General features: G+C 40.6%; 1 protein-coding gene across 6 annotated transcripts in view; it reads right to left on the bottom strand.

The window, feature by feature from the left end:
- The window catches only part of GNAQ (G protein subunit alpha q), a 351,477-nt gene that overhangs the window by 81,318 nt on the left and 255,136 nt on the right, over window positions 1–15,023 (bottom strand). For all 6 annotated transcript variants that reach the window (XM_042965343.1, XM_042965342.1, XM_042965339.1 and 3 more), the window contains 2 exons: window positions 2,777–2,905; window positions 94–223 (listed from right to left, as the gene is read on the bottom strand). In XM_042965343.1, the coding sequence (XP_042821277.1) occupies window positions 94–223; window positions 2,777–2,905 (259 nt within the window). The remainder of the gene's footprint in view (window positions 1–93; window positions 224–2,776; window positions 2,906–15,023) is intronic.

Raw genomic sequence — 15,023 nt, forward strand, 5'->3', positions numbered from 1 at the left:
GAAATAAGTTTACCCCATGCTCCACACCCTGCATCCTCTTATTTGTATCAGATATTAAAATGATAATCCATTGCCTGTCCAAAGAGCACTCACCTCATTGTCCGACTCCACGAGAACTTGATCATATTCACTAAGCGCTACTAGAAACATGATAGAGGTGACATTTTCAAAGCAGTGTATCCATTTTCTTCTCTCTGACCTCTGGCCCCCTACATCGACCATTCTGTAAGGTTAACAATATTTATATTAATAGCATGTAAAGAAAAAAATTCAACATAAATATAGCTTTACTTATACTCTTAGGAAAAAATACTCTCTAAAAAGAATGGTCACCCAAGTCAATTCAATGACTTATTAAACACCTACTAATTTTCTGTTACCTGACAGTCAAAGTCAAGACATTCCGGGTAATAAGCCGCTGTGGCTACAAGAAAGTTATCTGATGTGTGTGAAAATGATAACTTTGCAAAAAATCCGGGACTGAAGTCAAGCAAAATGGTGTTTTACCTAATCGTGCACAGAAGAGTCAGGAACAAAATATGGTTTGTGGTAAGCTATAAGGGCAAGTACTGACTTCAGTTTCTTTTTCTGTGAAGCAAGAATGAAGATCCTGTGTATTTCTCAAGGACACTAGAAAGGACTGTAAATACATTTAAAAGATACAAGATGCTATGTATTTCAATATGGGTGTGTGTGATGCTTCAACTAAGTGCAAACAGGACTCCACTGATACTTTATCCAAAGGGTATTGTGACTTGCTTTCTCCTTCCAATATTGGCAATAATTTGGGACAAGTCCAGTCATGTTGCGTAACCTGACTCAACTGGCCTTATGCACAAACCAACTTGTTAACCTGCTACAAGTCAGGTGTATAAAATGTCAAGACGCTGTAAGAGGCATCATTCGAGCTCTTTCAAGGATGTGTTTTTAACACAACTGTGTGCTAGTTACTAGTTAGGAACCACCAACGACATCAATTAATTTGAGTTTTAGTGTTCGTATGAAAATATCAAGCAATACTTGGTACTGAATCCAAGTTGCTTCAAACTGTTCAATCCGTATCTCAACTAACACGTGCACCACATTTGTGGGATAAAATGCTATCAGAGAATGAAAGCTGTAGGTACACAAGTTTGAGAGTAGGGCTCTTGGAGCATTTCTTAAAAACTGCAGTTATTCCTGGTGTCTCTCTGCCTCCAAGCATTAAACATAAACTAAGAAATCGAGGATCGTCTAGGGACTGCTTCTCAAAGTTCTCTAAGGCAAAGAAGAGATATTTAAGGGGCAAAGCAATGGATTCAGGGAGACCTATAAACTATGGACATCAAAACTAAAATTCTTAAGTTTTTAGAAATATTAAATTCTAGCTCTTTCCCCATGCCAAACAAACAATTCGCTACTCATTCACATGAAATCCTCACTCTATAAAACCCTGTCACTCTGAGCCCTGTAAGATGCTTCTGATGGTGGCAGGGAATTACTCTTCTTGGCCATTACTTTTACTGTGGTGGCAAAAACGTCCTCTACAGCTAGTGTACGTGGTGTAATAAAAACGAGATGCTTCAGAATTCATTAATAATTATAAAACAATGAGGAGATGAAAATCTCTACGAAATGCCCTACATTTTCTGAAAGTATTCTGTCGTAGAGTTATAAGAGGAAAGAAATTTGGGTGTTCCCAATGAAAGATCTTTAAATGGCAGGAACTCAAAGCTTAAGTGATCCAGAATGCTGGAACTATAAGGAACGCTGGCGATCATCTAATGCAACCATTTTAGAGATGAAAAAAAGGAGGTTCAGAAATATTTCCAAAACATCACCCCCTTTACGGATATGTCTATGAGTGTGGCATTTGGCGGTCAGGCGTAACTGTAGGGCAGAGACTGATTCGACTAAAGTCCAGAGTACTTTGTCAGGGAATGACAGACAGCCTGCTCATCTGAACCACTGTGGAGTCACTCAGGTCACATTAACTCCTATTTCACACCCCTGTAGCGTATGTAGTTGTCTTCGATGGCATAGGCTTCCCCAAAGAACTCAACTCTCTGTGCTCAAAGACATATTCACACGGTTTCATTTCTCAAAGCACAATGTGGTTTGTATTCTAACTAAAAGTACAACGAGTGATTAAATGAAAGCATATTATTTTTCTCTTCTTAAAAAAAAAAATTAGAACACTTCTGAAGTATTACCCACACAGAACAGTAACAGAATTTTTCATTCTTTTTTCCTACATACATTTAGACTGGGCTAACCAATCCATTTTCAAAATGACATATTCTGAAATTTTTCAAGCAAGTTATTTTAGGAATATGAAACACCCCGTATTGTTATTGCAACTGAAGAATTTTGCATTGGTACCAGCACGCTTGGGAAACAACACGAAAGCTTGTGACAGCATATAGTTTCCATTATTAGTAGGGTCATAAGATCATTCGTGTATTATACAAATCTAAAAATCTATCCTCACAGTTAAAATGATTCTCAAAGAGTAATAGGATCAATGTTTAAGTGACTGATTTTGTTCAAATCCCCAGCAAACTAAGATTTCATTGATTTCTTTGTGATCGAATTTGAAATGAGACACCTGCCCACACACCTTTCCTCTACTTCCTCTTTCTGGAACACGTTATTTTATTTGTGTGTCTAATGATAATAATTGGTATAAAGGTGATATTGTTTCAAAGTCTACAACGGATTTCAGTATTTGTAGAGTTCACCAAATGTACTCAAGGCATAGGAGCTGGAAGGTGGGTTTTAAGGACTCATTTACTACCTGAAAATGACACTTTGTAAGTCAAAGGGGTATTCGATGATCCCTGTGGTGGGGACTCGAACTCTAAGCACATCTTGTTGCGTAGGCAGGTAGGCGGGGTCGGCAACACGGTCCAAGTCATTAAGATAGCTGGAGGAGGGAAGACACAATGAGAAGGTTAGGACACCATCAGGCCAAATCTGCCTATGGAAATGGAAGGGCAAAAATAAATCCTAACAGGTAGAGAAGAGAAAGAAAAATTTCATCAAGTGACAGAGAAATCTGGAAAGTTGAAAGGTAAAGTCAACCTTCCATTAGTCACAGCAAGGTTACCCATCTATGGATTACTTGCTTCACAGGCTTTCTGATGCCTTCTCTTACTATCAGAACCCATACAAAAAGTAGAGGGGAAAAAGAAAAGAAATTCAATGAGCCTTCTACCTTCTACTTGTTTAGCAGGTCTGATGGGTAAAGCAGGAGGTTAAAGCAAATAGTTTTTGAATTACTTACATAAATTTTATTTGTCTATTTGTATAAATAAACAGATAACAGTTACATATGAGGTCAGGATATATTCATATATAAGACTTGCTTGGCCCTGGAGAGGATGGGCACAGATACGGTTTCAAGCATATATATTTATATTTATATTTTTCATAAATATATATATATATATATATATTTTTTTTTTTTTTTTGGTCTTTTTGCAGAACATCAGTCTTTTCCTGGAATGTATTTCCTCATTCCCCTAAGAGAGGACAGCAGCATACCATGTCTTAAATTCTGTCCAAAGTTGAAGTCATATGTAATTAATGTGAAGCCACAAGATTTGAGATTTCTGGTTACTGAGGTAACAATGTCTAAGGTCAGATATTTCCAGTGTTCAGAGTCATCACACCTAAGCTTTAAATTTATCTGCTTATATGATACTTCTCCATTCCTTTAAAAAAAAAAAAAAAAGCTTTTCATTTTGAAATAATTTTAGACTTACAAGAAGTCACAAAATTATCACAGAAAATTCCCCCTGTACCCTTCACCCAGCTTTCCCCAATCATAACAACTTACATAATGACAACATACTATCAAAACCAGAAAATTAATATCCATCCAATACTATTAACTTAACTACAGACCTTATTTAGATTTCACCAATTCTTTCTTTTTTTCTTTCTTTTAAGTAGGCTCCACACCCAGGGTAGAGCCCAACGCGGGGTTTGAACTCATGACACTGTGATCAAGACATGAGCTGAGATCAAGAGTCAGACGCTTAACTGAATGAGCCACCCAGGCAACCCCTAGATTTCACCAGTTCTTAAACACACACATTTGTGGGGGGAAGTGCATAGTTCTATGACATTTTATCACATGTAGAGATTCGTACAATCCCCAACACAATCAGGATACAGAATTGTTCTGCCAACCGCAAAGAAAGTGTCCTGTGCGCTACCTCTCCTAAGTCTGGCAACCACACATATGTTCTCCATCAGAGTAATTTTGTCACTTGAAAAATTTTATGTTCCATTTACTTTTCGTTCTCTCAAGTTGCAAAAAAAAATATTTTGCAACTCTGAGAATGACATGATTTGATATAATTAACAGCCAACTGGTGAAAAGGACTGGTCTGCATGGCACCCTAATGATTTCAAAGACTTGCTACTCTCCTTGGCCCTGGAAAGGATGGGTGGGCACAGATACGGTTTCAAGCATGTAACTACACAAGTGTAGATGCACAGTAACTCACAAGTAAACAAGATTTAAAGAACAGATGGCCCCATTCACTGAATGAGAAGGGATTACAATCATAACACCTTTACGCCCACAAACAAGACAGTAAGTTTTGATATACACAACATGAGATGTCTGGTGCAGAGTGTGTTATAAATCACCAAGTGCACACTCAGTTGACATGTCCTAGGTAGGGGAAGGATTCTGTCTCACACATCGCTATACCTGCCTTAGTACCTAAAAGAGTGCCTGGCAGATAGTCTTATATGAATATTTTTGGGATGGATAGATGGTTTTCCTCTGCTGGTATTTAGTTTTACCATTATTTAAATACTACTGTTACCAGTGGTGTTTCCATATAAATTATATTATTGAATTTGAAACTGCTTGTTGACAAGAAATATTCCATTAATTCTCCAAGATCAATGCATCATTAAAAATAGTAGAGCTAAGAGACTTCAACAAGGAAATAAAATAACTGCTTTTTTGGAGGCATATCAATGGTTTGAGACAAAAAAGGATCATCTTGGAAATTCCTAATGCAAAGCAACTAAGTAATTAGTATTCTAGTGGCCTTACCCAAAACACATCAACGATTCTCTAGCTGGCAATTAGCTCTCTACTGACTGATAGAAACCAGCCTCATATCTTCAATTATTATAAAAATGGCCGGAGGATGAAGACAGGAATGCTGAGACAATACTGGTGTGGGGGACAGGAAGAAAAATGGACAGGATCCAGAATTTTAGTCAGTATCTTGGCATGGCCTTAGAGGTATCTGATGGGGTTAACAAGCCATGTTTTGGAAGCTGGTTTATATCTCATTCTACAGATAAACCGGCTCATCACACTATAAATGCAAAATCAGTTGGCTAGTCAGTAGAGATGGAGTTTTCAACCACAAGACTTGAAAAACTTGAATGTACATTCTGAAACCCACAAGACCATCATTTATTTAACTACCGTCTATAAAAATCAATTCAGAGAAATCAGAGAACTTCTAATTTACATTGGCAAGCTGGCTCAGAAATATGCTACCCAATAAATTATTTCTACTCACTTAACACAATTCACAGAGGTCAAATGGAGGGTGGCTAATTCTTGTACATAAGGTACTGTCATGTCCCCGCAGTAAAGAGAAATCATGGCTTTCTGATTCTCAAAGTACTAAACAGGCTACTCGTTGCCACTCCACTTTTAAACACAAATGTGTATTTGCACAGGAGAATTTAAAGTATCATCACATGAAGTGGGAAATTATCTATCACACTGCACATGATGGGGCAAAGACAGAATCAGGGTACTGATTCCGCAACCAAAAAAGGCACGTAAAAGGACTTACTGACTGCCCTAAAAATATTGCCCATGGGGTGTCTCTGTGAACCAAGGGCACTACTAAAACACTAGCTGAGTATCTAAAGCATTCATACTTGCAAGAGTACTTTTCCTTCTTTATCTTTCTTTTGCTCCTTTTCTCTTTTTTTATAAAGGTTTATTTATTTTTGAGGACCCGCGAGCTGGGGAGAGGCATGGGGGGGGGTGGGGACAGAGGATCCGAGGCAGGTTCTGTGCTGACGGCAGTGAGAGCCCAATGCGGGGGCCTGAACGCATGAACCCGAGATCATGACCTGAGCCGAAGTCGGATGCTCAACCGACTGAGCCACCCAGGCGCCCCTCTTTTGCTCCTTTTCACTGTCAGTATAGTTCACAGAAAGTAACAACCACCTCATAACAAACTTAGACTGAGCACTTACTTGCTGCTTGCCACACTGGGTTCCGTCTGTTCACTGCCCAGGTGGCAAGAGCAAGGAAATAACTACTGAAGATGCTCCCTACATTTCTGACTAAATGAACTGCACTTCTCGCTTGACATTCTTTTGGCTTTGCCTCCGTTGGGTGGTGGAGAAGGATTGAAGATGCGTTGTGGACAGTGAAACAGGCAAAATATGTATGCAACCAAGACCCGCAGTTTCCAGGGCGCCTGGATGGCTCAGTCGGTTAAATGCCTGACTATTTTTTTTATTAAAAAAATTTTTTTTTAATGTTTATTTATTTCTGAGACAGAGAGAGACAGAGCATGAACAGGGGAGGGGCAGAGAGAGAGGGAGACACAGAATCCGAAACAGGCTCCAGGCTCTGAGCTGTCAGCACAGAGCAGGGCTCGAACTCACAGACTGTGAGATCGTGACCTGAGCCGAAGCTGGACACTTAACCGACTGAGCCACCCAGGCGCCCCCAAATGTCCGACTCTTGATTTCAGCTCAGGTCATGATCTCTCTTGGGATTCTCTGTCTCCCTCTCTCTGTGTGCTTCCCCTGCTCTCTCTCTCAAAATAAATAAACATAAAAAAAAAAAAAAAAAAAGACCTGCAGTTTTCACTGCCAGGAGTGGGCCAATGAGGAGAGCTTGCTCCTGTGTAAGCCCTACCCATGTGCCCCCTTGGCTCTAGGCTCACAGCACTTTCTGCATTTCACAGCTGCTTAGGGGAAAAAGCCACTCTGTTCCTTTAGAAATGGGGTTAAAGAGCAGAAGGGACCAGCACATCCTCATGTGTTGATTCCTGACACATTGTGAGGGAAGGTAATAGAAGAGTCTCTGAACTGAACTGTGCTTTACATCAAAGCATCTCATATTCTGAAGAAACACTTGGTTGGAATATGCCGGTTGGGCAGGGGGAGGGGGGTGCGGGGGAAGAGGTTCATGGTGGATTATTCCATTCATTTAACCTTTTACAAAGAAACACTGAGGTCTGAACAAATTTATATTGCAGAGTAAATTCAGAAAGTTAATTATAGCTATAATTTGTTTTGTAGGAATGATTCTGAGCGGCTGCTGAGGTCATTCTCAGGGTGTTGCTATGGTAACAGGCACAAGGTACATTTCCAAGGCAATGTATGTGTAACAAGTGGCTGGCAGGAGCTCTCTCCTGATGTCAGGGAGACAGATCTCCCATGGTATACATGGGACTTCTTTAACTGTCTAGGAGACAAGACATATGCAAGAGTGCTAGAAAATGGGAGGTTTAGTTGGTAAAACTCACCTCACTCCCATCCATCCATCCAATAACTTGTCATCGCTTTGAGATATTTCTAATTGATAACTTGGTAAGTGATTAAAAAAAAAAAAAAAGTCCTCACTATTTTTCCACGTGTGTTTGTCCCGTCAGGGTTCTCACACTCAGTGCGATCAGGGACCGTGACTACCTTTGTTCGTGTCTGGTCACCAACACTTAGTCGAAGGACTAGACACAGCGGCAGGTGCTGAACAGGTGACAAACTGAAACAATTTGGTGGAAAATGCTGTAGTGGTTAGAACAGCAAGTTACACCTTTTAGGAGAAAACACAGGAGTAAGGGGGTTGTTAGCTACCTATGTAATTACCTGGCTGGGATATTACTCGCCTGCATCATGTAAGAACTAAATTTTGAATTTAAATGCCTCTGACGAATGTAGAGACAAGACAGAAAGGAAAGGCATCATCTATTTAATTTCATTTAGCAGCTGTACTTCCTGCTCCTCTCTAGGTCCTGGCCAGAGAATGATATAATTTGTATATCTGCTTTATGCTTGTCAATATCAAGCTTTCAGGCCTTGGAATTCCCTCTAACCCTGGGCAAATGGAGAGAGTGGTACTTTACAGACAGAAAATTCTCACACACTCTCCTTAATGGAAGAAACGGGTTTCTGATGGTTTTCAGTGAAAAACAAGGCAATAAGAAAACTCATGTAGTAAAATTTCAATAGTTTCTTTCCTACCATGAGAAAAATGCAGGGTCATCTAGAAATCACTGATACATTTTGACCATGACATTCTCATAGGTGCTAAGGCCAGGAGATTCCCAGGACATAATCCCTGCCTTCAAGAAGTTTACCGACTTGTGTCAAGAAAAGGGTTATACGAAGAGGCAAAATGGTGAAGTTTATTAGGGATAGAATGAACATTCACATATTTTGGACAGAGTCATTTTCTGGGAACTTGTTTGAACTGTCTCTAATCCTTGGTGATTATCCACAAAGCACCCTTCTGTAGTATGAGTGATTTTATTAAGGAAATCATGCCCATTAGTTTATCATCACACCTTGTAGCTGCTAAATTCTTTATATATTTAACTTCAGGGTCACCTCTGGCTACAAAAAAAATAAGAAATTCAGAAATAGGATATAATTACTTTAAATGATTAAAAATATAGGAGAAAAGCTTAACTGTCCCTAAAATAAAAGCTCCAATCAAAATAATTACGGCATTTTCTCTCTTGAATGTTTTTTAAAAAAAAATTCCAATTATTCCTCTTTTTTGACAATAGGTTGTCAATAACAGTTTTGAGTTCACCTTCCCATTTAATTTATGCTCCAATCTGACATGTAATGAGAGCCTGTTTTTGACAGAAACATCTTTTTAAAATCGAAGAGAAAAAAAACCCACCACCTATGACTGGAAGGGTAATTGAAAAGAAATTAGAAATTAAGTGGCTTTTTTTAAAGGCAAGAAACATGAATAAAATTCAGAGATGACTCAGCAGGTAAACTATATCACATTACAGCTGTGGTTAAAAAAAAAAAAAATGTAGTAAGTTACAGGCATACAACCCTCAGCAATTACACCAAAAGGGGGAATACCTGTGGGTGGTAAGTGAAAAAAGAAATCTCTGACATTTGGTATAAATCCAACCAAACATAGTAAGATAGATGAATAGCTCCTCGGAGTAGTTAACCTGCTATGGGCTGGTGCCGCGCATATGTGCCCGCATCCTTCAATTCCCGTGGAAGGGCCTGCTCTCAACAGGCTGCATTTATGACAGATTTGCAGCTCAAGTCAGACATTAAAAGGAAGTTCTGGCACAGAAAATGGCTCCGGGTAGAATTTCACATTTTTAATTATTGAAAAGAAGGTTAGAAAAACTAGGTCGGCCACATCAAAAAACCTAAGAAGGCCTCATTGTAAGAGGAACAGTCTGAGGGGAGTTCAAAGCTGGATCACGCCAGGAGATCTTCTTTGACACTGTCCAAAGCAGCTGAAGCTAAGGAGACAACCAGGAACACGTGATTCCCGTACAGGTACCATGTGACCACAGGGGCTCGAAGGCAGAAAATAAAAAAGACAGAGCGAACGTTCAAAGAACAACATGGAGGGAAGTAACAGTTCTGCGAAACTGCCAGTCGCCGGGGGCAGTCAAGTACAGGGTCTGGTGCCCAACCTCCTGCATCTGGCAGGTCTTGTTGCAGAAAGGAACCTGCCTGGTCATCTGGTTAGGCTGGTTAGCTGCACAGGATTACTCATTACACAAACGCTCCCATCCCGTGAAGAGCTCATTTTGTTGGGGGGCAAACCAACTTTCCTCCTTCATTTTTAACACCTGGCACACCATGATCAGCGTTCAAGGAAGGGCAGCATGTATCACGGGGACTTGGGTCCTGAGGAGTTGTTTTCAGTACAAAATTACAGATTTAAAACAAAGATCACCCAGTGGTAGCAAGTAGGTGATATCCTTATGGTTTATGAAAACAACTCAAGGGAGAATATTCTGGGGGATAAAAGAGAAGTCTAAGAAATCATGCATTTCAATTATCCTTGGCCAAAGAACTAAACCGACTCAGGAAAGCAGATTTGTAAAAGTAAATTAAGTGTCTCATAAAAAGATCCTATCGCTGCATCTGTTAAATAGTTTCAGGTTCTTAGGAATCTTATATATGGTTAGTTGATACGAATGCTTCAAATCAAGAGCGCATCGATGTCAAATGGAAAATGGGCCAGGCAACTTGTGCGTCTGCTTGGGTCATGGAGATAGATTTTTCAGTCTGTTGCTCAAACAAATAAATCGATCTTAAAATTAAAAGCAAAAGCAAGGGGCGCCTGGGTGGCTCAGTCGGTTAAGCGGCCGACTTCGGCTCAGGTCATGATCTCGAGGTCTGTGAGTTCGAGCCCCGCGTCGGGCTCTGTGCTGACAGCTCAGAGCCTGGAGCCTGTTTCAGATTCTGTATCTCCCTCTCTCTGACCCTCCCCCGTTCATGCTTTGTCTCTCTCTGTCTCAAAAATAAATAAACGTTAAAAAAAAAATAAAAAAAAAAAAAAAAGCAAAAGCAAAATGAGAAAAGAGAGAAGAGAAAGAGAAAAGGGAAGGAAGAGGCCTTTTTCAATTTGCTGGTCTGGCTTTCTGCTTTATTTGCCTTTTATGTGGTAACTTTCAAAGCTGCTGACTAATTCTGACAAAATTTTTACACTTCTAAAACATATCAAGAGGGGCGCCTGAGAGGCTCAGTTAAGCATCAGACTCCTGCTTTTGGCTCAGGTCATGATCTCACCATTCGTGGGATCAAGCCCCCCATCAGGCTCTGTGCTGACAGCGCAGAGCCTGCTTGGGATTCTCTCCTTCTCCCCGTCTCTCTCAAGATAAATAAATAAATATGAAAAAAAGTAAAACAAAGCAACTCAAGAAACATCAGAAAACTGCTTTTTATCCTTGCCTGCTTGTCCTGAAATGTAACGATAGTGCTTAATTCAGTTAATCTACACAAACTTACTGAAAATCTGTTATATGTTAAAGCTAATGCACTCTGTGTGTGTCAGAGGGAGGGGGGCTGGCACAGGGAGCTGGTACAAAATACTTAAGATATATATATCCTTTGCCTTGAGGGACAGGAGGCTACCTGGGAAGCTAAGATAGCACAGATGAATCAATTAAGAAATAATTAAGTGCCAAATTGTGAGCTGCTAACTATGAAGGCCATAAGGAAGGAGAGATGATTATGAACTGTAGTCACGAGAGAATAGTGTGGAGCAGTGGGGGATGAGTTACACTGAGCAGACAAAATGAGATTTGGGTAGGCAGAAACGAAGAGAAAAGAAAGATGGGAAGAAATTAGGAAAACCCAGAAGTTACTCACTTTCTTACTATTCAGTCATTCATCCAATTACTTTCTCCGAAAGTCTACACTGAAAGCTAGGTACTGTGCAAACATGGAGTGCCAACCATAAAATTAAAAAAAAAAAAAAATGCGAGTCCTGTCCTCAAGGAGCTTGTAGTCTGGCAATGGAGATGAATGTGCTTTAAATAACTACACTACAAGGCAGGGGCGCCTGGGTGGCTCAGTCGGTTGGGCGTCCGACTTCAGCTCAGGTCATGACCTCACAGTCCGTGAGTTCGAGCCCCGCGTCGGGCTCTGTGCTGACAGCTCAAAAACCTGGAGCCTGCTTCGGATTCTGTGTCTTCCTCTCTCTCTGCTCCTCCCCTGCTCATGCTCTGCCTCTCTCTGTCTCAAAAATAAATAAATAAACATTAAAAAAATTTTAAATAACTAGAGGCTCCAGTGGTTGTAGGCAAGCGTCAGCCATGAGAAAAAAACACGACTGATTAAAGTAGGTATCTCAGTGTCATGTCCCCTTAACTTGGTTGGATGTTGGTTCCGTAAGATCAGAACTTTCATTCTGATAAAGATGATCAGGTCTGAGCAGCTGGTCATAGTAAACTAATTGTACTAATTACAGATCAAAATTCAACTCATCACTTTAAATCAAGATGCCATAGTGATAATGAAGCATCAGGGTCATCCGGTCAGAGTTAAAAGACTGCTTGGCAGGCAGGAGTCAAAATAAAGGGACCCAAATGACCTAAAGGGTTACATGGAGAGAGCAAGGTTCCAGAGCTCACTTGTGACTGAAGCTAGAGTTGTCTTCTGCTCAGGTACCTGTTCTATTACAAAAGGCTGTCAATTCTACCCTTGGATCCACTGATGGTTAAACCTATCACACTCTCCTTAACCCGCTATTCCAGGTACAACAATGAGCAAAAGGCAAGACGTGTAAGACACAATCCTGGCTCTCAGAGTCAAATCAGCTCAATGAACATTTCTGGTCATTCATACTACCTTTGGTACTAGACAGGGAATATGACAGAGGGTTCTCTGATGCCCACTTCCTATCAAGTTTTGTTGTGCAAAGCAGCACTTACTGAGTACTGCGGAAGGAATACAAGCCATCCATTCTCTCAGTATTCTGAAATCTAGCTTTGGGTTAATTCAGAGGGCAGGGGCCCTAAGGTAAGTTCTATCTAAACGCAAGTGGACGCAGAATACCAGTTGCCTGTAAACATTCAGTCTTCTCTAAGAGATACCTGCCATTTGAGTTGTGGGGGGGAGGGGGGCAGGCGGGGAGGTAAAAATCAGACAGTGAATATTCTAGGCTTTGTGGGCCATACGGTCTCTGTTGCAACTATTTAACTCTGCCAACGGGCGCAAAACCAGCTATAGGTAATACATAAGCAAATGAGCGTGGTTGTGTTCCGATAAAACTTTATTTATAAAAAAACAAAACAAAACAGGCAGCAGGGCTGAATTTGGCCTGTGGGTTTGCCAATCCCTGTTCGGGAGTAACAACATTCCTGGTTTCAACTGGGGACAGTGCCGTCCTGGGGAGACTGTGGAGAAGAGGCCGAACTACAGAAGCTGAAGATGCTGGGCCAAAGCGTGAGCGGGCAGCAAGCTGACAATATGAAGCATGTCACTCGCACCCGCTATGCCCTTCAGGCAGGGTGAATGAATGGCAGACAGGTGCCCTTTCCCTATTACATCGCAGTAATGAAGCTTAGAGTGTAAAGCATACCCAAGTCTTATCTTAGCATCTCTGAAGTGCCAAGGGTTCTAAAAAAGGAATAATAAAGACCCGCATCTTAGAATCATCAGTTCACTGTGGAAGACAAAAATTTTGTTTGTTTTGTTTGTTTCATTCTTGCAAAAGGTTATTAGGAGATACGGCTCATTAGATGACAAAACAGAACAAAAATAGAAGTAAATATGTCACTCAAGTGAAAAAAAAATGACATACTATTGTTGGTCTTTTCAAAAAGAGCAAACATATTCAATATCCATGCCCTCTTCTGGGCTCAAGATGGCATTTTTAGTAATTTAACCATGTAGAGAATAATCTTTGTTCATTCCATTCTCAGGGAAATTTGGGGGTGCCAGGTTTTCAGTTGACTGCATAGGATAATGGTTTCTCAGATAAAGGCAGTCTACTGTAATAGATCACAGGATTTCAGAATTTAGAAGGCAATTTAGAGATTATAGATCACACACCAGAGTCTGGAGCAAATGGGGTTTACTTCGTCACAACCCCAGAGGTGATGAGTGGCAGAGGGAACTCCATCAAAGAGTAGACCTTGACCCACTGTTCTCTTGACAAGACGATAATCTTGTCTGTCTCCAAAAGCCTGCAGTAGGGTTACACTTTTTATCAGCAGATGAAGAGTAAAGTCAGGATGGCTCCAAGTGTCAAAGGAAACGCACCCTAGAGTTAACTATTTTGCTCATCAGTCAGGAACTTTTTAGTAAGGTATCTCTTCAAAAGAATTCAGCCCTAAATCAGGTGGATATACTGAGTCTACCTCTGAAATTCCTATTGCATTTTGAGCTCAACATTCAAATTCCTTGCACATTTAAAAAAAAAATTTTTTTTTATTTTAACGTTTATTTATTTTTGAAACAGAGAGAGACAGAGCATGAACAGGGGAGGGGCAGAGAGAGAGGGAGACACAGAATCTGAAACAGGCTCCAGTCTCTGAGCTGTCAGCACAGAGCCCCACACGGGGCTCGAACTCACAGACCGCGAGATCATGACCTGAGCCGGAGTCGGACGCTTAACAGACTGAGCCACCCAGGCGCCCCTCCTTACACATTTTTAAATTAAGTTAAAAATTTAGGCATGAGGTTAAAAGTAAGCTCCAACAGTGACTTACGCCCAAAAGCCAATTTACATATGTGTTTTGGATTTACAGAAAATTTCAAGAAGGTGTCTGATCTGCTGAGCTCCTTGGAGGGAACTTCAGGAAAGGCGAGATTAGGGATTATTTGGTCTCTTGAGGTGAACACAGAGCAGTCTTTGCCAAAAGCCTGCAGTGTGAGGACTTCTCTCACTACGTGCCAATGTGATGGAGATTTAGTACTGTAGGCAGTGAACTCATTTGACCTGATGCCTCAGTATATTAAAAAAAGATGGTTAACCCCAGGAAAAAAAAAAAAAAAAAGAGTAAACCTACAGCCATCTGTTTATTGTGCTCTTTATCTAAAGATATTCAAAGCCCTCAGGCTTTTTTTTTTAATCAATAACAAAAAATAAGAAAATTCACAAAACTCTCCAGCATCTTAGAGTGCTATTTATTCTTTTGATCAATAAAATTAGAAGGATATACCAAATGAAAGTCAATTGCAAACTTATCCAAAACTGCTTATCCGTCTCCTAGACTTTCCCATTTCCTTGCTCCTGGGCTGCCTGCCCACTGTTTATTATGATCAGTAAGTTGGCTAACCAAAGCAGAAAGAGGGAAGCTCAAATGACTTTGTTGTAGCTTTCTTACTGGCTCTAGTTTAACTCCAATAAAAAGTTAATGGATAGAGTATGGGGGGAAAGGGTTAAGACGTGAGGCTATAATACGAGGTGCCTGGGTGGCTCAGTCGGTTAAGTGTCTGACTTTGGCTCAGGTCATGATCTCACAGTTTGTGGGTTTGAGCCCCGCACTGGGCTTTCTGCTGTCAGAGGGCCTGCTTCAGATCCT

The sequence above is a fragment of the Panthera tigris genome, chromosome D4 (genome assembly GCF_018350195.1).
Source record: "Panthera tigris isolate Pti1 chromosome D4, P.tigris_Pti1_mat1.1, whole genome shotgun sequence".
Lineage (NCBI taxonomy): Eukaryota > Metazoa > Chordata > Mammalia > Carnivora > Felidae > Panthera > Panthera tigris.